We start from the raw sequence: 23,570 nt of genomic DNA, 5'->3' as shown, positions 1-23,570 counted from the left end.
CAGTTGTGCTCTCAGTTGTTGTGGCTGGTGTAGTTGTTTCAGTTTTACTACCAGTTGTGCTCTCAGTTGTGGCTGGTGTAGTTGTTTCTGTTGTACTAACAGTTGTGCTCTCGGTTGTTGTGGCTGATGTTGTTGCCTCAGTTGTAGTAACAGTTGTGCTCACAGTTATTGTGGCTGGTGTTGTTGCCTCAGTTTTACTAACAGTTGTGCTCTCAGTTGTGGCTGGTGTAGTTGTTTCTGTTGTACTAACAGTTGTGCTCTCGGTTTTTGTGGCTGATGCTGAATCTGTTGCTGTGGGTGGTGTAGTTGTTTCAGTTGTACTAACAGTTGTTGTGGCTGGTGTAGTTGTTTCAATTGTACTTACAGTTGTGCTCTCAGTTGTTGTGGCTGGTGTAGTTGTTTCAGTTGTACTAACAGTTGTGCTCTCAGTTGTTGTAGCTGGTGTAGTTATCTCAGTTGCACTCACAGTTGTGCTCTCAGTTATTGTGGCTGGTGTTGTTGTCTCAATTGTAGTAACAGCTGTGCTCTCAGTTGTTGTGGCTTGTGTAGTTGTCTCAAATGGACTCACAGTTGTGCTCTCAGTTATTGTGGCTGTTGTTGTTGCCTCAGTTGTAGTAACAGTTGTGCTCTCAGTTGTTGTGGCTGGTGTAGTCGTTTCAGTTTTACTAATACTTGTGCTCTCAGTTGTGGCTGTTGTAGTTGTCTCAGTTGTACTAACAGTTGTCCTTTCAGTTGTTGTTTCTGGTGTAGTTGTCTCAGTTGTACTAACAGTTGTACTTTCATTTGTTGTGGCTGATGTTGATTCTGTTGCTGTGGTTGGTGTCGTTGTTTCAGTTGTACTAACAGTTGTAATCTCAGTTGTTGTGGTTGGTATTGATTCTGTTGTTGTGGTTGGTGTAGTTGTTTCAGTTGTACTAACAGTTGTGCTCTCAGTTGTGGCTGGTGTAGTTGTTTCAGTTGTACTAACAGTTGTGCTCTCAGTTGTTGTGGTTGGTGTAATTGTCTCAGTTGTACTAACAGTTGTGCTCTCAGTTGTTGTGGCTGGTGTAGTTGTTTCAGTTGTACTAACAGTTGTGCTCTCAGTTGTTGTGGCTGATGTTAATTCTTTTGTTGTGGTTGGTGTAGTTGTTACAGTTGTGCTCTCAGTTGTTGTGGCTGATGTTGATTCTGTTGTTGTAGTTGGTGAAGTTTCACTAACAGTTGTGCTCTCAGTTGTTGTGTCTGGTGTTGTTTTCTCAGTTGTAGTAACAGTTGTGGTCTCAGTTGTTGTGGCTGGTGTAGTTGTTTCAGTTGTACTAACAGTTGTGCTCTCAGTTGTTGTGGCTGGTGTAGTTGTTTCAGTTGTACTAACAGTTGTGCTCTCAGTTGTTGTAGCTGTTGTAGTTGTTGTGCTCTCAGTTATTGTGGCTGGTGTTGTTGTCTCAGTTGTAGTAACAGCTGTGCTCTCAGTTGTTGTAGCTGTTGTAGTTGTCTCAGTTGCACTCACAGTTGTGCTCTCAGTTATTGTGGCTGGTGTTGTTGCCTCAGTTGTAGTAACAGTTGTGCTCTCAGTTTTTATGGCTGGTGTAGTCGTTTCATTTTTACTAACAGTTGTGCTCTCAGTTGTTGTGGCTGGTGTAGTTGTTTCAGTTGTACTAACAGTTGTTCTCTCAGTTGTTGTGGCTGATGTTGATTCTGTTGTTGTAGTTGGTGTAGTTTCACTAACAGTTGTGCTCTCAGTTGTTGTGTCTGGTGTAGTTGTTTCAGTTGTACTAACAGTTGTGCTCTCAGTTGTTGTGGCTGGTGTAGTTGTTTCAGTTGTACTAACAGTTGTGCTCTCAGTTGTTGTAGCTGGTGTAGTTGTCTCAGTTGTAGTAACAGCTGTGCTCTCAGTTGTTGTGGCTTGTGTAGTTGTTTCAATTGGACTCACAGTTGTGCTCTCAGTTATTGTGGCTGGTGTTGTTGCCTCAGTTGTAGTAACAGTTGTGCTCTCAGTTTTTATGGCTGGTGTAGTCGTTTCATTTTTACTAACAGTTGTGCTCTCAGCTGTTGCTGGTGTAGTTGTTTCAGTTGTACTAACAGTTGTGCTCTCAGTTGTTGTGGCTGATGTTGATTCTGTTGTTGTGGTTGGTGTAGTTGTTACAGTTGTACTAACAGTTGTGCTCTCAGTTGTTGTGGCTGATGTTGATTCTGTTGTTTTAGTTGGTGTAGTTTCACTAACAGTTGTGCTCTCAGTTGATGTGTCCGGTGTTGTTGTCTCAGTTGTAGTAACAGTTGTGGTCTCAGTTGTTGTGGCTGGTGTAGTTGTTTCAGTTGTACTATCAGTTGTGGCTGGTGGAGTTGTTTCAGTTGTACTAACTGTTGTGCTCTCAGTTGATGTGGCTGGTGTAGCTGTTTCAGTTGTACTAACAGTTGTGCTCTCAGTGTTTGTGGCTGGTGTAGTTGTCTCAGTTGTACTAACAGTTGTGCTCTCAGTGTTTGTGGCTGGTGAAGTTGTTTCAGTAGTACTATCAGTTGTGCTCTCAGTTGTGACTGGTGTAGTTGTTTCAGTTGTACTAACAGTTGTGCTCTCAGTTGTTGTGGCTGGTGTAGTTGTTTCAGTTGTGCTAACAGTTGTGCTCTCAATTGTTGTAGCTGATGTTGATTCTGTTGTTGTAGTTGGTGTAGTATCACTAACAGTTGTACTCTCAGTTGTAGTGGCTGATGTAGTTGTCTCAGTTGGACTCACAGTTGTGCTCTCAGTTGTTGTGGCTGGTGTTGTTGTCTCAGTTGTACTAACAGTTGTGCTCTCAGTGTTTGTGGCTGGTCTAGTGGTTTCAGTCATTCTATCAGTTGTGCTCTCAGTTGTGACTGGTGTAGTTGTTTCAGTTGTACTAACAGTTGTGCTCTCAGTTGTTGTGGCTGGTGTAGTTGTTTCAGTTGTGCTAACAGTTGTGCTCTCAGTTGTTTTGACTGGTGTAGTTGTTTCAGTTGTACTTACACTTGTGCTCTCAGTTTTTGTGTCTGGTGTAGTTGTTTCAATTGTACTAACAGTTGTGCTCTCAGTTGTTGTGGCTGATGTTGATTCTGTTGTAGTGATCGGTGTAGTTGTCTCATTTGTACTAACAGTTGTGCTCTCAGTGTTTGTGGCTGGTGTAGTTGTTTCAGTTGTACTATCAGTTGTGCTCTCAGTTGTTGTGGCTGGTGTAGTTGTTTCAGTTTTACTAACAGTTGTGCTCTCAGTTGTTGTGGCTGGTGTAGTTGTCTCAGTTGCACTCACAGTTGTGCTCTCAGTTGTTGTGGCTTGTGTAGTTGTCTCAATTGGACTCACAGTTGTGCTCTCAGTTATTGTGGCTGGTGTTGTTGCCTCAGTTGTAGTAACAGTTGTGCTCTCAGTTGTTGTGGCTGGTGTAGTTGTCTCAATTGGACTCACAGTTGTTCTCTCAGTTGTTGCTGGTGTAGTTGTTTCAGTTTTACTAACAGTTGTGCTCTCAGTTGTTGTAGCTGATGTTGATTCTGTTGTTGTAGTTGGTGTAGTTGTCACAGTTGTACTAACAGTTGTGCTATCAGTTGTTGAGGCTGATGTTGATTCTGTTGTTGTGGTTGGTGTAGTTTCACTAACAGTTGTGCTCTCAGTTGTAGTGGCTGGTGTAGTTGTCTCAGTTGGATTCACAGTTGTGCTCTCAGTGTTTGTGGCTGGTCTAGTGGTTTCAGTCGTTCTATCAGTTGTGCTCTCAGTTGTGACTGGTGTAGTTGTTTCAGTTGTACTAACAGTTGTGCTCTCAGTTGTTGTGGCTGGTGTAGTTGTTTCAGTTGTGCTAACAGTTGTGCTCTCAGTTGTTGTGGCTGGTGTAGTTGTCTCAGTTGTAGTAACAGTTGTGCTCTCAGTTATTTTGACTGGTGTAGTTGTTTCAGTTGTACTTACACTTGTGCTCTCAGTTTTTGTGTCTGGTGTAGTTGTTTCAATTGTACTAACAGTTGTGCTCTCAGTTGTTGTGGCTGATGTTGATTCTGTTGTAGTGATCGGTGTAGTTGTCTCATTTGTACTAACAGTTGTGCTCTCAGTGTTTGTGGCTGGTGTAGTTGTTTCAGTTGTACTAACAGTTGTGCTCTCAGTTGTTGTAGCTGGTGTAGTTGTCTCAGTTGCACTCACAGTTGTGCTCTCAGTTGTTGTGGCTTGTGTAGTTGTCTCAATTGGACTCACAGTTGTGCTCTCAGTTATTGTGGCTGGTGTTGTTGCCTCAGTTGTAGTAACAGTTGTGCTCTCAGTTGTTGTGGCTGGTGTAGTCGTTTCAGTTTTACTAACAGTTGTGCTCTCAGTTGTTGCTGGTTTAGTTGTTTCAGTTGTACTAACAGTTGTGCTCTCAGTTGTTGTGGCGGATGTTGATTCTGTTGTTGTAGTTGGTGTAGTTGTTACAGTTGTACTAACAGTTGTGCTGTCAGTTGTTGTGGCTGATGTTGATTCTGTTGTTGTGGTTGGTGTAGTTTCACTAACAGTTGTGCTCTCAGTTGTAGTGGCTGGTGTAGTTGTCTCAGTTGGACTCACAGTTGTGCTCTCAGTTGTTGTGGCTGGTGTTGTTGTCTCAGTTGTACTAACAGTTGTGCTCTCAGTGTTTGTGGCTGGTCTAGTGGTTTCAGTCATTCTATCAGTTGTGCTCTCAGTGTTTGTGGCTGGTGTAGTTGTTTCAGTTGTACTATCAGTTGTGCTCTCAGTTGTTGTGGCTGGTGTAGTTGTTTCAGTTTTACTAACAGTTGTGCTCTCAGTTGTTGTGGCTGGTGTAGTTGTCTCAGTTGCACTCACAGTTGTGCTCTCAGTTGTTGTGGCTTGTGTAGTTGTCTCAATTGGACTCACAGTTGTGCTCTCAGTTATTGTGGCTGGTGTTGTTGCCTCAGTTGTAGTAACAGTTGTGCTCTCAGTTGTTGTGGCTGGTGTAGTTGTCTCAATTGGACTCACAGTTGTGCTCTCAGTTGTTGCTGGTGTAGTTGTTTCAGTTTTACTAACAGTTGTGCTCTCAGTTGTTGTAGCTGATGTTGATTCTGTTGTTGTAGTTGGTGTAGTTGTCACAGTTGTACTAACAGTTGTGCTATCAGTTGTTGAGGCTGATGTTGATTCTGTTGTTGTGGTTGGTGTAGTTTCACTAACAGTTGTGCTCTCAGTTGTAGTGGCTGGTGTAGTTGTCTCAGTTGGATTCACAGTTGTGCTCTCAGTGTTTGTGGCTGGTCTAGTGGTTTCAGTCGTTCTATCAGTTGTGCTCTCAGTTGTGACTGGTGTAGTTGTTTCAGTTGTACTAACAGTTGTGCTCTCAGTTGTTGTGGCTGGTGTAGTTGTTTCAGTTGTGCTAACAGTTGTGCTCTCAGTTGTTGTGGCTGGTGTAGTTGTCTCAGTTGTAGTAACAGTTGTGCTCTCAGTTATTTTGACTGGTGTAGTTGTTTCAGTTGTACTTACACTTGTGCTCTCAGTTTTTGTGTCTGGTGTAGTTGTTTCAATTGTACTAACAGTTGTGCTCTCAGTTGTTGTGGCTGATGTTGATTCTGTTGTAGTGATCGGTGTAGTTGTCTCATTTGTACTAACAGTTGTGCTCTCAGTGTTTGTGGCTGGTGTAGTTGTTTCAGTTGTACTAACAGTTGTGCTCTCAGTTGTTGTAGCTGGTGTAGTTGTCTCAGTTGCACTCACAGTTGTGCTCTCAGTTGTTGTGGCTTGTGTAGTTGTCTCAATTGGACTCACAGTTGTGCTCTCAGTTATTGTGGCTGGTGTTGTTGCCTCAGTTGTAGTAACAGTTGTGCTCTCAGTTGTTGTGGCTGGTGTAGTCGTTTCAGTTTTACTAACAGTTGTGCTCTCAGTTGTTGCTGGTGTAGTTGTTTCAGTTGTACTAACAGTTGTGCTCTCAGTTGTTGTGGCGGATGTTGATTCTGTTGTTGTAGTTGGTGTAGTTGTTACAGTTGTACTAACAGTTGTGCTGTCAGTTGTTGTGGCTGATGTTGATTCTGTTGTTGTGGTTGGTGTAGTTTCACTAACAGTTGTGCTCTCAGTTGTAGTGGCTGGTGTAGTTGTCTCAGTTGGACTCACAGTTGTGCTCTCAGTTGTTGTGGCTGGTGTTGTTGTCTCAGTTGTACTAACAGTTGTGCTCTCAGTGTTTGTGGCTGGTCTAGTGGTTTCAGTCATTCTATCAGTTGTGCTCTCAGTTGTGACTGGTGTAGTTGTTTCAGTTGTACTAACAGTTGTGCTCACAGTTGTTGTGGCTGGTGTAGTTGTTTCAGTTGTGCTAACAGTTGTGCTCTCAGTTGTTGAGGCTGGTGTAGTTGTCTCAGTTGTAGTAACAGTTGTGCTCTCAGTTGTTTTGACTGGTGTAGTTGTTTCAGTTGTACTTACACTTGTGCTCTCAGTTTTTGTGTCTGGTGTAGTTGTTTCAATTGTACTAACAGTTGTGCTCTCAGTTGTTGTGGCTGATGTTGATTCTGTTGTAGTGATCGGTGTAGTTGTCTCGTTTGTACTAACAGTTGTGCTCTCAGTGTTTGTGGCTGGTGTAGTTGTTTCAGTTGTACTATCAGTTGTGCTCTCAGTTGTTGTGGCTGGTGTAGTTGTTTCAGTTTTACTAACAGTTGTGCTCTCAGTTGTTGTGGCTGGTGTAGTTGTCTCAGTTGCACTCACAGTTGTGCTCTCAGTTGTTGTGGCTTGTGTAGTTGTCTCAATTGGACTCACAGTTGTGCTCTCAGTTATTGTGGCTGGTGTTGTTGCCTCAGTTGTAGTAACAGTTGTGCTCTCAGTTGTTGTGGCTGGTGTAGTTGTCTCAATTGGACTCACAGTTGTGCTCTCAGTTATTGTGGCTGGTGTTGTTGTCACAGTTGTAGTAACAGCTGTGCTCTGAGTTTTTGTGGCTTGTGTAGTTGTCTCAATTGGACTCACAGTTGTGCTCTCAGTTATTGTGGCTGGTGTCGTTGCCTTAGTTGTGGTAACAGTTGTGCTCTCAATTGTTGTGGCTGGTGTAGTCGTTTCAGTTTTACTAAAAGTTGTGCTCTCAGTTGTTGCTGGTGTAGTTGTTTCAGTTTTACTAACAGTTGTGCTCTCAGTTGTTAAGGCTGATGTTGATTCTGTTGTTGTGGTTGGTGTAGTTGTTACAGTTGTACTAACAGTTGTGCTGTCAGTTGTTGTGGCTGATGTTGATTCTGTTGTTGTGGTTGGTGTAGTTTCACTAACAGTTGTGCTCTCAGTTGTAGTGGCTGGTGTAGTTGTCTCAGTTGGACTCACAGTTGTGCTCTCAGTTGTTGTGGCTGGTGTTGTTGTCTCAGTTGTACTAACAGTTGTGCTCTCAGTGTTTGTGGCTGGTCTAGTGGTTTCAGTCATTCTATCAGTTGTGCTCTCAGTTGTGACTGGTGTAGTTGTTTCAGTTGTACTAACAGTTGTGCTCTCAGTTGTTGTGGCTGGTGTAGTTGTTTCAGTTGTGCTAACAGTTGTGCTCTCAGTTGTTTTGACTGGTGTAGTTGTTTCAGTTGTACTTACACTTGTGCTCTCAGTTTTTGTGTCTGGTGTAGTTGTTTCAATTGTACTAACAGTTGTGCTCTCAGTTGTTGTGGCTGATGTTGATTCTGTTGTAGTGATCGGTGTAGTTGTCTCATTTGTACTAACAGTTGTGCTCTCAGTGTTTGTGTCTGGTGTAGTTGTTTCAGTTGTACTATCAGTTGTGCTCTCAGTTGTTGTGGCTGGTGTAGTTGTTTCAGTTTTACTAACAGTTGTGCTCTCAGTTGTTGTGGCTGGTGTAGTTGTCTCAGTTGCACTCACAGTTGTGCTCTCAGTTGTTGTGGCTTGTGTAGTTGTCTCAATTGGACTCACAGTTGTGCTCTCAGTTATTGTGGCTGGTGTTGTTGCCTCAGTTGTAGTAACAGTTGTGCTCTCAGTTGTTGTGGCTGGTGTAGTTGTCTCAATTGGACTCACAGTTGTGCTCTCAGTTGTTGCTGGTGTAGTTGTTTCAGTTTTACTAACAGTTGTGCTCTCAGTTGTTGTAGCTGATGTTGATTCTGTTGTTGTAGTTGGTGTAGTTGTCACAGTTGTACTAACAGTTGTGCTATCAGTTGTTGAGGCTGATGTTGATTCTGTTGTTGTGGTTGGTGTAGTTTCACTAACAGTTGTGCTCTCAGTTGTAGTGGCTGGTGTAGTTGTCTCAGTTGGATTCACAGTTGTGCTCTCAGTGTTTGTGGCTGGTCTAGTGGTTTCAGTCGTTCTATCAGTTGTGCTCTCAGTTGTGACTGGTGTAGTTGTTTCAGTTGTACTAACAGTTGTGCTCTCAGTTGTTGTGGCTGGTGTAGTTGTTTCAGTTGTGCTAACAGTTGTGCTCTCAGTTGTTGTGGCTGGTGTAGTTGTCTCAGTTGTAGTAACAGTTGTGCTCTCAGTTATTTTGACTGGTGTAGTTGTTTCAGTTGTACTTACACTTGTGCTCTCAGTTTTTGTGTCTGGTGTAGTTGTTTCAATTGTACTAACAGTTGTGCTCTCAGTTGTTGTGGCTGATGTTGATTCTGTTGTACTAACAGTTGTGCTCTCAGTTGTTGTAGCTGGTGTAGTTGTCTCAGTTGCACTCACAGTTGTGCTCTCAGTTGTTGTGGCTTGTGTAGTTGTCTCAATTGGACTCACAGTTGTGCTCTCAGTTATTGTGGCTGGTGTTGTTGCCTCAGTTGTAGTAACAGTTGTGCTCTCAGTTGTTGTGGCTGGTGTAGTCGTTTCAGTTTTACTAACAGTTGTGCTCTCAGTTGTTGCTGGTGTAGTTGTTTCAGTTGTACTAACAGTTGTGCTCTCAGTTGTTGTGGCGGATGTTGATTCTGTTGTTGTAGTTGGTGTAGTTGTTACAGTTGTACTAACAGTTGTGCTATCAGTTGTTGTGGCTGATGTTGATTCTGTTGTTGTGGTTGGTGTAGTTTCACTAACAATTGTGCTGTCAGTTGTAGTGGCTGGTGTAGTTGTCTCAGTTGTACTAACAGTTGTGCTCTCAGTTGTTGTGGCTGGTGTAGTTGTTTCAGTTGTACTAACAGTTGTGCTCTCAGTTGTTGTGGCTGGTGTAGTTGTTTCAGTTGTACTAACAGTTGTGCTCTCAGTTGTTGTAGCTGGTTTAGTTGTCTCAGTTGCACTCACAGTTGTGCTCTCAGTTATTGTGGCTGGTGTAGTCGTTTCAGTTTTACTAACAGTTGTGCTCTCAGTTGTTGCTGGTGTAGTTGTTTCAGTTTTACTAACAGTTGTGCTCTCAGTTGTTGTGGCTGATGTTGATTCTGTTGTTGTGGTTGGTGTAGTTGTTACTGTTGTACTAACAGTTGTTGTGGCTGATGTTGATTCTGTTGTTGTGGTTGGTGTAGTTTCACTAACAATTGTGCTCTCAGTTGTAGTGGCTGGTGTAGTTGTCTCAGTTGGACTCACAGTTGTGCTCTCAGTTGTTGTGGCTGGTGTTGTTGTCTCAGTTGTACTAACAGTTGTGCTCTCAGTGTTTGTGGCTGGTCTAGTGGTTTCAGTCGTTCTATCAGTTGTGCTCTCAGTTGTGACAGGTGTAGTTGTTTCAGTTGTACTAACAGTTGTGCTCTCAGTTGTTGTGGCTGGTGTAGTTGTTTCAGTTGTGCTAACAGTTGTGCTCTCAGTTGTTGTGGCTGGTGTAGTTGTCTCAGTTGTACTTACACTTGTGCTCTCAGTTTTTGTGTCTGGTGTAGTTGTTTCAATTGTACTAACAGTTGTGCTCTCAGTTGTTGTGGCTGGTGTAGTTGTTTCAGTTGTACTAACAGTTGTGCTCTCAGTTGTTGTAGCTGGTGTAGTTGTCTCAGTTGCACTCACAGTTGTGCTCTCAGTTATTGTGGCTGGTGTTGTTGTCACAGTTACACTAACAGTTGTGCTCTCAGTTGTTGTGGCTGGTGTAGTTGTCTCAATTGGACTCACAGTTGTGCTCACAGTTATTGTGGCTGGTGTAGTTGTTTCAGTTTTACTAACAGTTGTGCTCTCAGTTGTTGTGGCTGATGTTGATTCTGTTGTTGTGGTTGGTGTAGTTGTTACAGTTGTACTAACAGTTGTTGTGGCTGATGTTGATTCTGTTGTTGTGGTTGGTGTAGTTTCACTAACATTTGTGCTCTCAGTTGTAGTGGCTTTTGTAGTTGTCTCAGTTGTACTAACAGTTGTGCTCTCAGTTGTTGTGGCTAGTGTAGTTGTTTCAGTTGTACTAACAGTTGTGCTCTCAGTTGTTGTAGCTGGTGTAGTTGTCTCAGTTGCACTCACAGTTGTGCTCTCAGTTATTGTGGCTGGTGTAGTCGTTTCAGTTTTACTAACAGTTGTGCTCTCAGTTGTTGTGGCTGATGTTGATTCTGTTGTTGTGGTTGGTGTAGTTGTTACAGTTGTACTAACAGTTGTTGTGGCTGATGTTGATTCTGTTGTTGTGGTTGGTTTAGTTTCACTAACAATTGTGCTCTCAGTTGTAGTGGCTGGTGTTGTTGTCTCAGTTGTACTAACAGTTGTGCTCTCAGTGTTTGTGGCTGGTCTAGTGGTTTCAGTCGTTCTATCAGTTGTGCTCTCAGTTGTTGTGGCTGGTGTAGTTGTTTCAGTTTTACTAACAGTTGTGCTCTCAGTTGTTGTGGCTGGTGTAGTTGTCTCAGTTGCACTCACAGTTGTGCTCTCAGTTGTTGTGGCTTGTGTAGTTGTCTCAATTGGACTCACAGTTGTGCTCTCAGTTATTGTGGCTGGTGTTGTTGCCTCAGTTGTAGTAACAGTTGTGCTCTCAGTTGTTGTGGCTGGTGTAGTTGTCTCAATTGGACTCACAGTTGTGCTCTCAGTTGTTGCTGGTGTAGTTGTTTCAGTTTTACTAACAGTTGTGCTCTCAGTTGTTGTAGCTGATGTTGATTCTGTTGTTGTAGTTGGTGTAGTTGTCACAGTTGTACTAACAGTTGTGCTATCAGTTGTTGAGGCTGATGTTGATTCTGTTGTTGTGGTTGGTGTAGTTTCACTAACAGTTGTGCTCTCAGTTGTAGTGGCTGGTGTAGTTGTCTCAGTTGGATTCACAGTTGTGCTCTCAGTGTTTGTGGCTGGTCTAGTGGTTTCAGTCGTTCTATCAGTTGTGCTCTCAGTTGTGACTGGTGTAGTTGTTTCAGTTGTACTAACAGTTGTGCTCTCAGTTGTTGTGGCTGGTGTAGTTGTTTCAGTTGTGCTAACAGTTGTGCTCTCAGTTGTTGTGGCTGGTGTAGTTGTCTCAGTTGTAGTAACAGTTGTGCTCTCAGTTATTTTGACTGGTGTAGTTGTTTCAGTTGTACTTACACTTGTGCTCTCAGTTTTTGTGTCTGGTGTAGTTGTTTCAATTGTACTAACAGTTGTGCTCTCAGTTGTTGTGGCTGATGTTGATTCTGTTGTACTAACAGTTGTGCTCTCAGTTGTTGTAGCTGGTGTAGTTGTCTCAGTTGCACTCACAGTTGTGCTCTCAGTTGTTGTGGCTTGTGTAGTTGTCTCAATTGGACTCACAGTTGTGCTCTCAGTTATTGTGGCTGGTGTTGTTGCCTCAGTTGTAGTAACAGTTGTGCTCTCAGTTGTTGTGGCTGGTGTAGTCGTTTCAGTTTTACTAACAGTTGTGCTCTCAGTTGTTGCTGGTGTAGTTGTTTCAGTTGTACTAACAGTTGTGCTCTCAGTTGTTGTGGCGGATGTTGATTCTGTTGTTGTAGTTGGTGTAGTTGTTACAGTTGTACTAACAGTTGTGCTATCAGTTGTTGTGGCTGATGTTGATTCTGTTGTTGTGGTTGGTGTAGTTTCACTAACAATTGTGCTGTCAGTTGTAGTGGCTGGTGTAGTTGTCTCAGTTGTACTAACAGTTGTGCTCTCAGTTGTTGTGGCTGGTGTAGTTGTTTCAGTTGTACTAACAGTTGTGCTCTCAGTTGTTGTGGCTGGTGTAGTTGTTTCAGTTGTACTAACAGTTGTGCTCTCAGTTGTTGTAGCTGGTTTAGTTGTCTCAGTTGCACTCACAGTTGTGCTCTCAGTTATTGTGGCTGGTGTAGTCGTTTCAGTTTTACTAACAGTTGTGCTCTCAGTTGTTGCTGGTGTAGTTGTTTCAGTTTTACTAACAGTTGTGCTCTCAGTTGTTGTGGCTGATGTTGATTCTGTTGTTGTGGTTGGTGTAGTTGTTACTGTTGTACTAACAGTTGTTGTGGCTGATGTTGATTCTGTTGTTGTGGTTGGTGTAGTTTCACTAACAATTGTGCTCTCAGTTGTAGTGGCTGGTGTAGTTGTCTCAGTTGGACTCACAGTTGTGCTCTCAGTTGTTGTGGCTGGTGTTGTTGTCTCAGTTGTACTAACAGTTGTGCTCTCAGTGTTTGTGGCTGGTCTAGTGGTTTCAGTCGTTCTATCAGTTGTGCTCTCAGTTGTGACAGGTGTAGTTGTTTCAGTTGTACTAACAGTTGTGCTCTCAGTTGTTGTGGCTGGTGTAGTTGTTTCAGTTGTGCTAACAGTTGTGCTCTCAGTTGTTGTGGCTGGTGTAGTTGTCTCAGTTGTACTTACACTTGTGCTCTCAGTTTTTGTGTCTGGTGTAGTTGTTTCAATTGTACTAACAGTTGTGCTCTCAGTTGTTGTGGCTGGTGTAGTTGTTTCAGTTGTACTAACAGTTGTGCTCTCAGTTGTTGTAGCTGGTGTAGTTGTCTCAGTTGCACTCACAGTTGTGCTCTCAGTTATTGTGGCTGGTGTTGTTGTCACAGTTGTAGTAACAGCTGTGCTCTGAGTTGTTGTGGCTTGTGTAGTTGTCTCAATTGGACTCACAGTTGTGCTCTCAGTTATTGTGGCTGGTGTAGTTGTTTCAGTTTTACTAACAGTTGTGCTCTCAGTTGTTGTGGCTGATGTTGATTCTGTTGTTGTGGTTGGTGTAGTTGTTACAGTTGTACTAACAGTTGTTGTGGCTGATGTTGATTCTGTTGTTGTGGTTGGTGTAGTTTCACTAACATTTGTGCTCTCAGTTGTAGTGGCTTTTGTAGTTGTCTCAGTTGTACTAACAGTTGTGCTCTCAGTTGTTGTGGCTAGTGTAGTTGTTTCAGTTGTACTAACAGTTGTGCTCTCAGTTGTTGTAGCTGGTGTAGTTGTCTCAGTTGCACTCACAGTTGTGCTCTCAGTTATTGTGGCTGGTGTAGTCGTTTCAGTTTTACTAACAGTTGTGCTCTCAGTTGTTGTGGCTGATGTTGATTCTGTTGTTGTGGTTGGTGTAGTTGTTACAGTTGTACTAACAGTTGTTGTGGCTGATGTTGATTCTGTTGTTGTGGTTGGTTTAGTTTCACTAACAATTGTGCTCTCAGTTGTAGTGGCTGGTGTTGTTGTCTCAGTTGTACTAACAGTTGTGCTCTCAGTGTTTGTGGCTGGTCTAGTGGTTTCAGTCGTTCTATCAGTTGTGCTCTCAGTTGTGACTGGTGTAGTTGTTTCAGTTATACTAACAGTTGTGCTCTCAGTTGTTGTGGCTGGTGTAGTTGTTTCAGTTGTGCTAACAGTTGTGCTCTCAGTTGTTGTGGCTGGTGTAGTTGTCTCAGTTGTACTTACACTTGTGCTCTCAGTTTTTGTGTCTGGTGTAGTTGTTTCAATTGTACTAACAGTTGTGCTCTCAGTTGTTGTGGCTGATGTTGATTCTGTTGTAGTGATCGGTATAGTTGTCTCATTTGTACTAACAGTTGTGCTCTCAGTGTTTGTGGCTGGTGTAGTTGTTTCAGTTGTACTATCAGTTGTGCTCTCAGTTGTTGTGGCTGGTGTAGTTGTTTCAGTTGTACTAACAGTTGTGCTCTCAGTTGTTGTAGCTGGTGTAGTTGTCTCAGTTGCACTCACAGTTGTGCTCTCAGTTGTTGTGGCTTGTGTAGTTGTCTCAATTGGACTCACAGTTGTGCTCTCAGTTATTGTGGCTGGTGTTGTTGCCTCAGTTGTAGTAACAGTTGTGCTCTCAGTTGTTGTGGCTGGTGTAGTCGTTTCAGTTTTACTAACAGTTGTGCTCTCAGTTATTGCTGGTGTAGTTGTTTCAGTTGTACTAACAGTTGTGTTCTCAGTTGTTGTGGCTGATGTTGATTCTGTTGTTGTGGTTGGTGTAGTTGTTACAGTTGTACTAACAGTTGTGCTCTCAGATGTTGTGTCTGGTGTTGTTGTCTCAGTTTTAGTAACAGATGTGGTCTCAGTTGTTGTGGCTGGTGTAGTTGTCTCAGTTGTACTATCAGTTGTGGCTTGTGTAGTTGTCTCAATTGGACTCACAGTTGTGCTCTCAGTTATTGTGGCTGGTGTTGTTGCCTCAGTTGTAGTAACAGTTGTGCTCTCAGTTGTTGTGGCTGGTGTAGTCGTTTCAGTTTTACTAACAGTTGTGCTCTCAGTTATTGCTGGTGTAGTTGTTTCAGTTGTACTAACAGTTGTGCTCTCAGTTGTTGTGGCTGATGTTGATTCTGTTGTTGTGGTTGGTGTAGTTGTTACAGTTGTACTAACAGTTGTGCTCTCAGTTGTTGTGTCTGGTGTTGTTGTCTCAGTTGTAGTAACAGATGTGGTCTCAGTTGTTGTGGCTGGTGTAGTTGTTTCAGTTGTGCTCTCAGTTGATGTGGCTGGTGGAGTTGTTTCAGTTGTACTAACTGTTGTGCTCTCAGTTGATATGGCTGGTGTAGTTTTTTCAGTTGTACTAACAGTTGTGGTCTCAGTTAATGTGGCTGGAGTAGTTGTTTCAATTGTACTTACAGTTGTGCTCTCAGTTGTTGTGGCTGGTGTAGTTGTCTCAGTTGTACTAACAGTGGTGCTCTCAGTTGTAGTGGCTAGTGTATTTGTCTCAGTTGGACTCATAGTTGTGCTCTCAGTTGTTGTGGCTGGTGTTGTTGCCTCAGTTGTAGTAACAGTTGTGCTCTCAGTTGTTGCGGCTGGTGTAGTCATTTCAGTTTTACTAACAGTTGTGCTCTCAGTTGTTAAGGCTGATGTTGATTCTGTTGTTGTGGTTGGTGTAGTTGTTACAGTTGTACTAACAGTTGTGCTGTCAGTTGTTGTGGCTGATTTTGATTCTGTTGTTGTGGTTGGTGTAGTTTCACTAACAGTTGTGCTCTCAGTTGTAGTGGCTGGTGTAGTTGTCTCAGTTGGACTCACAGTTGTGCTCTCAGTGTTTGTGGCTGGTCTAGTGGTTTCAGTCATTCTATCAGTTGTGCTCTCAGTTGTGACTGGTGTAGTTGTTTCAGTTGTACTAACAGTTGTGCTCTCAGTTGTTGTGGCTGGTGTAGTTGTTTCAGTTGTGCTAACAGTTGTGCTCTCAGTTGTTGAGGCTGGTGTAGTTGTCTCAGTTGTAGTAACAGTTGTGCTCTCAGTTGTTTTGACTGGTGTAGTTGTTTCAGTTGTACTTACACTTGTGCTCTCAGTTTTTGTGTCTGGTGTAGTTGTTTCAATTGTACTAACAGTTGTGCTCTCAGTTGTTGTGGCTGATGTTGATTCTGTTGTAGTGATCGGTGTAGTTGTCTCATTTGTACTAACAGTTGTGCTCTCAGTGTTTGTGGCTGGTGTAGTTGTTTCAGTTGTACTATCAGTTGTGCTCTCAGTTGTTGTGGCTGGTGTAGTTGTTTCAGTTTTACTAACAGTTGTGCTCTCAGTTGTTGTGGCTGGTGTAGTTGTCTCAGTTGCACTCACAGTTGTGCTCTCAGTTGTTGTGGCTTGTGTAGTTGTCTCAATTGGACTCACAGTTGTGCTCTCAGTTATTGTGGCTGGTGTTGTTGCCTCAGTTGTAGTAACAGTTGTGCTCTCAGTTGTTGTGGCTGGTGTAGTTGTCTCAATTGGACTCACAGTTGTGCTCTCAGTTATTGTGGCTGGTGTTGTTGTCACAGTTGTAGTAACAGCTGTGCTCTGAGTTTTTGTGGCTTGTGTAGTTGTCTCAATTGGACTCACAGTTGTGCTCTCAGTTATTGTGGCTGGTGTCGTTGCCTTAGTTGTGGTAACAGTTGTGCTCTCAATTGTTGTGGCTGGTGTAGTCGTTTCAGTTTTACTAAAAGTTGTGCTCTCAGTTGTTGCTGGTGTAGTTGTTTCAGTTTTACTAACAGTTGTGCTCTCAGTTGTTAAGGCTGATGTTGATTCTGTTGTTGTGGTTGGTGTAGTTGTTACAGTTGTACTAACAGTTGTGCTGTCAGTTGTTGTGGCTGATGTTGATTCTGTTGTTGTGGTTGGTGTAGTTTCACTAACAGTTGTGCTCTCAGTTGTAGTGGCTGGTGTAGTTGTCTCAGTTGGACTCACAGTTGTGCTCTCAGTTGTTGTGGCTGGTGTTGTTGTCTCAGTTGTACTAACAGTTGTGCTCTCAGTGTTTGTGGCTGGTCTAGTGGTTTCAGTCATTCTATCAGTTGTGCTCTCAGTTGTGACTGGTGTAGTTGTTTCAGTTGTACTAACAGTTGTGCTCTCAGTTGTTGTGGCTGGTGTAGTTGTTTCAGTTGTGCTAACAGTTGTGCTCTCAGTTGTTTTGACTGGTGTAGTTGTTTCAGTTGTACTTACACTTGTGCTCTCAGTTTTTGTGTCTGGTGTAGTTGTTTCAATTGTACTAATAGTTGTGCTCTCAGTTGTTGTGGCTGATGTTGATTCTGTTGTAGTGATCGGTGTAGTTGTCTCATTTGTACTAACAGTTGTGCTCTCAGTGTTTGTGGCTGGTGTAGTTGTTTCAGTTGTACTATCAGTTGTGCTCTCAGTGTTTGTGGCTGGTGTAGTTGTTTCAGTTTTACTAACAGTTGTGCTCTCAGTTGTTGTGGCTGGTGTAGTTGTCTCAGTTGCACTCACAGTTGTGCTCTCAGTTGTTGTGGCTTGTGTAGTTGTCTCAATTGGACTCACAGTTGTGCTCTCAGTTATTGTGACTGGTGTTGTTGCCTCAGTTGTAGTAACAGTTGTGCTCTCAGTTGTTGTGGCTGGTGTAGTTGTCTCAATTGGACTCACAGTTGTGCTCTTAGTTATTGTGGCTGGTGTTGTTGTCACAGTTGTAGTAACAGCTGTGCTCTGAGTTTTTGTGGCTTGTGTAGTTGTCTCAATTGGACTCACAGTTGTGCTCTCAGTTATTGTGGCTGGTGTCGTTGCCTTAGTTGTGGTAACAGTTGTGCTCTCAATTGTTGTGGCTGGTGTAGTCGTTTCAGTTTTACTAAAAGTTGTGCTCTCAGTTGTTGCTGGTGTAGTTGTTTCAGTTTTACTAACAGTTGTGCTCTCAGTTGTTAAGGCTGATGTTGATTCTGTTGTTGTGGTTGGTGTAGTTGTTACAGTTGTACTAACAGTTGTGCTGTCAGTTGTTGTGGCTGATGTTGATTCTGTTGTTGTGGTTGGTGTAGTTTCACTAACAGTTGTGCTCTCAGTTGTAGTGGCTGGTGTAGTTGTCTCAGTTGGACTCACAGTTGTGCTCTCAGTTGTTGTGGCTGGTGTTGTTGTCTCAGTTGTACTAACAGTTGTGCTCTCAGTGTTTGTGGCTGGTCTAGTGGTTTCAGTCATTCTATCAGTTGTGCTCTCAGTTGTGACTGGTGTAGTTGTTTCAGTTGTACTAACAGTTGTGCTCTCAGTTGTTGTGGCTGGTGTAGTTGTTTCAGTTGTGCTAACAGTTGTGCTCTCAGTTGTTTTGACTGGTGTAGTTGTTTCAGTTGTACTTACACTTGTGCTCTCAGTTTTTGTGTCTGGTGTAGTTGTTTCAATTGTACTAACAGTTGTGCTCTCAGTTGTTGTGGCTGATGTTGATTCTGTTGTAGTGATCGGTGTAGTTGTCTCATTTGTACTAACAGTTGTGCTCTCAGTGTTTGTGGCTGGTGTAGTTGTTTCAGTTGTACTATCAGTTGTGCTCTCAGTTGTTGTGGCTGGTGTAGTTGTTTCAGTTTTACTAACAGTTGTGCTCTCAGTTGTTGTGGCTGGTGTAGTTGTCTCAGTTGCACTCACAGTTGTGCTCTCAGTTGTTGTGGCTTGTGTAGTTGTCTCAATTGGACTCACAGTTGTGCTCTCAGTTATTGTGGCTGGTGTTGTTGCCTCAGTTGTAGTAACAGTTGTGCTCTCAGTTGTTGTGGCTGGTGTAGTTGTCTCAATTGGACTCACAGTTGTGCTCTCAGTTGTTGCTGGTGTAGTTGTTTCAGTTTTACTAACAGTTGTGCTCTCAGTTGTTGTGGCTGATGTTGATTCTGTTGTTGTAGTTGGTGTAGTTGTTACAGTTGTACTAACAGTTGTGCTATCAGTTGTTGAGGCTGATGTTGATTCTGTTGTTGTGGTTGGTGTAGTTTCACTAACAGTTGTGCTCTCAGTTGTAGTGGCTGGTGTAGTTGTCTCAGTTGGACTCACAGTTGTGCTCTCAGTGTTTGTGGCTGGTCTAGTGGTTTCAGACGTTCTATCAGTTGTGCTCTCAGTTGTGACTGGTGTAGTTGTTTCAGTTGTACTAACAGTTGTGCTCTCAGTTGTTGTGGCTGGTGTAGTTGTTTCAGTTGTGCTAACAGTTGTGCTCTCAGTTGTTGTGGCTGGTGTAGTTGTCTCAGTTGTAGTAACAGTTGTGCTCTCAGTTATTTTGACTGGTGTAGTTGTTTCAGTTGTACTTACACTTGTGCTCTCAGTTTTTGTGTCTGGTGTAGTTGTTTCAATTGTACTAACAGTTGTGCTCTCAGTTGTTGTGGCTGATGTTGATTCTGTTGTAGTGATCAGTGTAGTTGTCTCATTTGTACTAACAGTTGTGCTCTCAGTGTTTGTGGCTGGTGTAGTTGTTTCAGTTGTACTAACAGTTGTGCTCTCAGTTGTTGTAGCTGGTGTAGTTGTCTCAGTTGCACTCACAGTTGTGCTCTCAGTTGTTGTGGCTTGTGTAGTTGTCTCAATTGGACTCACAGTTGTGCTCTCAGTTATTGTGGCTGGTGTTGTTGCCTCAGTTGTAGTAACAGTTGTGCTCTCAGTTGTTGTGGCTGGTGTAGTCGTTTCAGTTTTACTAACAGTTGTGCTCTCAGTTGTTGCTGGTGTAGTTGTTTCAGTTGTACTAACAGTTGTGCTCTCAGTTGTTGTGGCTGATGTTGATTCTGTTGTTGTAGTTGGTGTAGTTGTTACAGTTGTACTAACAGTTGTGCTATCAGTTGTTGAGGCTGATGTTGATTCTGTTGTTGTGGTTGTCTCAGTTGGACTCACAGTTGTGCTCTCAGTTGTAGTGGCTGGTGTAGTTGTCTCAGTTGGACTCACAGTTGTGCTCTCAGTTGTTGTGGCTGGTGTTGTTGTCTCAGTTGTACTAACAGTTGTGCTCTCAGTGTTTGTGGCTGGTCTAGTGGTTTCAGTTGTTCTATCAGTTGTGCTCTCAGTTGTGACTGGTGTAGTTGTTTCAGTTGTACTAACAGTTGTGCTCTCAGTTGTTGTGGCTGGTGTAGTTGTTTCAGTTGTGCTAACAGTCGTGCTCTCAGTTGTTGTGGCTGGTGTACTTGTCTCAGTTGTAGTAACAGTTGTGCTCTCAGTTATTTTGACTGTTGTAGTTGTTTCAGTTGTACTTACACTTGTGCTCTCAGTTTTTGTGTCTGGTGTAGTTGTTTCAATTGTACTAACAGTTGTGCTCTCAGTTGTTGTGGCTGATGTTGATTCTGTTGTAGTGATCGGTGTAGTTGTCTCATTTGTACTAACAGTTGTGCTCTCAGTGTTTGTGGCTGGTGTAGTTGTTTCAGTTGTACTAACAGTTGTGCTCTCAGTTGTTGTAGCTGGTGTAGTTGTCTCAGTTGCACTCACAGTTGTGCTCTCAGTTGTTGTGGCTTGTGTAGTTGTCTCAATTGGACTCACAGTTGTGCTCTCAGTTATTGTGGCTGGTGTTGTTGCCTCAGTTGTAGTAACAGTTGTGCTCTCAGTTGTTGTGGCTGGTGTAGTCGTTTCAGTTTTACTAACAGTTGTGCTCTCAGTTGTTGCTGGTGTAGTTGTTTCAGTTGTACTAACAGTTGTGCTCTCAGTTGTTGTGGCTGATGTTGATTCTGTTGTTGTGGTTGGTGTAGTTGTTACAGTTGTACTAACAGTTGTGCTCTCAGTTGTTGTGTCTGGTGTTGTTGTCTCAGTTGTAGTAACAGATGTGGTCTCAGTTGTTGTGGCTGGTGTAGTTGTTTCAGATGTACTATCAGTTGTGGCTGGTGGAGTTGTTTCAGTTGTACTAACTGTTGTGCTCTCAGTTGATGTGGCTGGTGTAGTTTTTTCAGTTTTACTAACAGTTGTGGTCTCAGTTAATGTGGCTGGAGTAGTTGTTTCAATTGTACTTACAGTTGTGCTCTCAGTTGTTGTGGCTGGTGTAGTTGTCTCAGTTGTACTAACAGTGGTGCTCTCAGTTGTAGTGGCTAGTGTATTTGTCTCAGTTGGACTCATAGTTGTGCTCTCAGTTGTTGTGGCTGGTGTTGTTGCCTCAGTTGTAGTAACAGTTGTGCTCTCAGTTGTTGCGGCTGGTGTAGTCATTTCAGTTTTACTAACAGTTGTGCTCTCAGTTGTTGTAGCTGATGTTGATTCTGTTGTTGTGGTTCGTGTAGTTGTTACAGTTGTACTAACAGTTGTGCTCTCAGTTGTTGTGGCTGATGTTGATTCTGTTTGTGTAGTTGGTGTAGTTTCACTAACAGTTGTGCTCTCAGTTGTGACTGGTGTAGTTGTTTCAGTTGTACTAACAGTTGTGCTCTCAGTTGTTGTGGCTGGTGTAGTTGTTTCAGTTGTACTAACAGTTGTGCTCTCAGTTGTGGCTGGTATAGTTGTTTCAGTTGTACTAACAGTTGTGCTCTCAGTTGTGGCTGGTGTACTTGTTTCAGTTGTACTAACAGTTGTGCTCTCAGTTGTTGTGGCTGGTGTACTTGTTTCAGTTGTACTCACAGTTGTGCTCTCAGTTGTTGTGGCTGGTGTACTTGTCTCAGTTGTAATAACAGTTGTGCTCTCAGTTGTTGTGGCTGGTGTAGTTGTCTCAGTTGCACTCACAGTTGTGCTCTCAGTTGTTGTGGCTTGTGTAGTTGTCTCAATTGGACTCACAGTTGTGCTCTCAGTTATTGTGGCTGGTGTTGTTGCCTCAGTTGTAGTAACAGTTGTGCTCTCAGTTGTTGTGGCTGGTGTAGTTGTCTCAATTGGACTCACAGTTGTGCTCTCAGTTGTTGCTGGTGTAGTTGTTTCAGTTTTACTAACAGTTGTGCTCTCAGTTGTTGTGGCTGATGTTGATTCTGTTGTTGTAGTTGGTGTAGTTGTTACAGTTGTACTAACAGTTGTGCTATCAGTTGTTGAGGCTGATGTTGATTCTGTTGTTGTGGTTGGTGTAGTTTCACTAACAGTTGTGCTCTCAGTTGTAGTGGCTGGTGTAGTTGTCTCAGTTGGACTCACAGTTGTGCTCTCAGTGTTTGTGGCTGGTCTAGTGGTTTCAGACGTTCTATCAGTTGTGCTCTCAGTTGTGACTGGTGTAGTTGTTTCAGTTGTACTAACAGTTGTGCTCTCAGTTGTTGTGGCTGGTGTAGTTGTTTCAGTTGTGCTAACAGTTGTGCTCTCAGTTGTTGTGGCTGGTGTAGTTGTCTCAGTTGTAGTAACAGTTGTGCTCTCAGTTATTTTGACTGGTGTAGTTGTTTCAGTTGTACTTACACTTGTGCTCTCAGTTTTTGTGTCTGGTGTAGTTGTTTCAATTGTACTAACAGTTGTGCTCTCAGTTGTTGTGGCTGATGTTGATTCTGTTGTAGTGATCAGTGTAGTTGTCTCATTTGTACTAACAGTTGTGCTCTCAGTGTTTGTGGCTGGTGTAGTTGTTTCAGTTGTACTAACAGTTGTGCTCTCAGTTGTTGTAGCTGGTGTAGTTGTCTCAGTTGCACTCACAGTTGTGCTCTCAGTTGTTGTGGCTTGTGTAGTTGTCTCAATTGGACTCACAGTTGTGCTCTCAGTTATTGTGGCTGGTGTTGTTGCCTCAGTTGTAGTAACAGTTGTGCTCTCAGTTGTTGTGGCTGGTGTAGTCGTTTCAGTTTTACTAACAGTTGTGCTCTCAGTTGTTGCTGGTGTAGTTGTTTCAGTTGTACTAACAGTTGTGCTCTCAGTTGTTGTGGCTGATGTTGATTCTGTTGTTGTAGTTGGTGTAGTTGTTACAGTTGTACTAACAGTTGTGCTATCAGTTGTTGAGGCTGATGTTGATTCTGTTGTTGTGGTTGTCTCAGTTGGACTCACAGTTGTGCTCTCAGTTGTAGTGGCTGGTGTAGTTGTCTCAGTTGGACTCACAGTTGTGCTCTCAGTTGTTGTGGCTGGTGTTGTTGTCTCAGTTGTACTAACAGTTGTGCTCTCAGTGTTTGTGGCTGGTCTAGTGGTTTCAGTTGTTCTATCAGTTGTGCTCTCAGTTGTGACTGGTGTAGTTGTTTCAGTTGTACTAACAGTTGTGCTCTCAGTTGTTGTGGCTGGTGTAGTTGTTTCAGTTGTGCTAACAGTCGTGCTCTCAGTTGTTGTGGCTGGTGTACTTGTCTCAGTTGTAGTAACAGTTGTGCTCTCAGTTATTTTGACTGTTGTAGTTGTTTCAGTTGTACTTACACTTGTGCTCTCAGTTTTTGTGTCTGGTGTAGTTGTTTCAATTGTACTAACAGTTGTGCTCTCAGTTGTTGTGGCTGATGTTGATTCTGTTGTAGTGATCGGTGTAGTTGTCTCATTTGTACTAACAGTTGTGCTCTCAGTGTTTGTGGCTGGTGTAGTTGTTTCAGTTGTACTAACAGTTGTGCTCTCAGTTGTTGTAGCTGGTGTAGTTGTCTCAGTTGCACTCACAGTTGTGCTCTCAGTTGTTGTGGCTTGTGTAGTTGTCTCAATTGGACTCACAGTTGTGCTCTCAGTTATTGTGGCTGGTGTTGTTGCCTCAGTTGTAGTAACAGTTGTGCTCTCAGTTGTTGTGGCTGGTGTAGTCGTTTCAGTTTTACTAACAGTTGTGCTCTCAGTTGTTGCTGGTGTAGTTGTTTCAGTTGTACTAACAGTTGTGCTCTCAGTTGTTGTGGCTGATGTTGATTCTGTTGTTGTGGTTGGTGTAGTTGTTACAGTTGTACTAACAGTTGTGCTCTCAGTTGTTGTGTCTGGTGTTGTTGTCTCAGTTGTAGTAACAGATGTGGTCTCAGTTGTTGTGGCTGGTGTAGTTGTTTCAGATGTACTATCAGTTGTGGCTGGTGGAGTTGTTTCAGTTGTACTAACTGTTGTGCTCTCAGTTGATGTGGCTGGTGTAGTTTTTTCAGTTTTACTAACAGTTGTGGTCTCAGTTAATGTGGCTGGAGTAGTTGTTTCAATTGTACTTACAGTTGTGCTCTCAGTTGTTGTGGCTGGTGTAGTTGTCTCAGTTGTACTAACAGTGGTGCTCTCAGTTGTAGTGGCTAGTGTATTTGTCTCAGTTGGACTCATAGTTGTGCTCTCAGTTGTTGTGGCTGGTGTTGTTGCCTCAGTTGTAGTAACAGTTGTGCTCTCAGTTGTTGCGGCTGGTGTAGTCATTTCAGTTTTACTAACAGTTGTGCTCTCAGTTGTTGTAGCTGATGTTGATTCTGTTGTTGTGGTTCGTGTAGTTGTTACAGTTGTACTAACAGTTGTGCTCTCAGTTGTTGTGGCTGATGTTGATTCTGTTTGTGTAGTTGGTGTAGTTTCACTAACAGTTGTGCTCTCAGTTGTGACTGGTGTAGTTGTTTCAGTTGTACTAACAGTTGTGCTCTCAGTTGTTGTGGCTGGTGTAGTTGTTTCAGTT

The 23,570-nt window shown here is 43.0% G+C and overlaps 1 protein-coding gene across 1 annotated transcript; it reads right to left on the bottom strand.

Annotated features, from left to right (window-relative positions):
* Positions 1 to 3,449: 3,449 nt before the first annotated feature.
* LOC137032372 (uncharacterized) lies at positions 3,450 to 23,323 on the bottom strand. Its single transcript, XM_067404129.1, has 4 exons — positions 23,135 to 23,323; positions 21,365 to 21,697; positions 20,975 to 21,223; positions 3,450 to 3,509 (listed from the first exon to the last, which is right to left on the bottom strand). The coding sequence occupies exons 1-4, from the start codon at positions 23,321 to 23,323 to the stop codon at positions 3,450 to 3,452; spliced, it is 831 nt and encodes a 276-aa protein (XP_067260230.1).
* Between the last annotated feature and the right edge of the window lie 247 nt (positions 23,324 to 23,570).

This window comes from Chanodichthys erythropterus, chromosome 12 (assembly GCF_024489055.1).
Source record: "Chanodichthys erythropterus isolate Z2021 chromosome 12, ASM2448905v1, whole genome shotgun sequence".
In the NCBI taxonomy this organism is placed as follows: Eukaryota; Metazoa; Chordata; class Actinopteri; order Cypriniformes; family Xenocyprididae; genus Chanodichthys; species Chanodichthys erythropterus.
The sequence above is the reverse complement of the archived record's forward strand: the minus strand, read 5'-3'. Positions and strand labels throughout refer to the sequence as shown.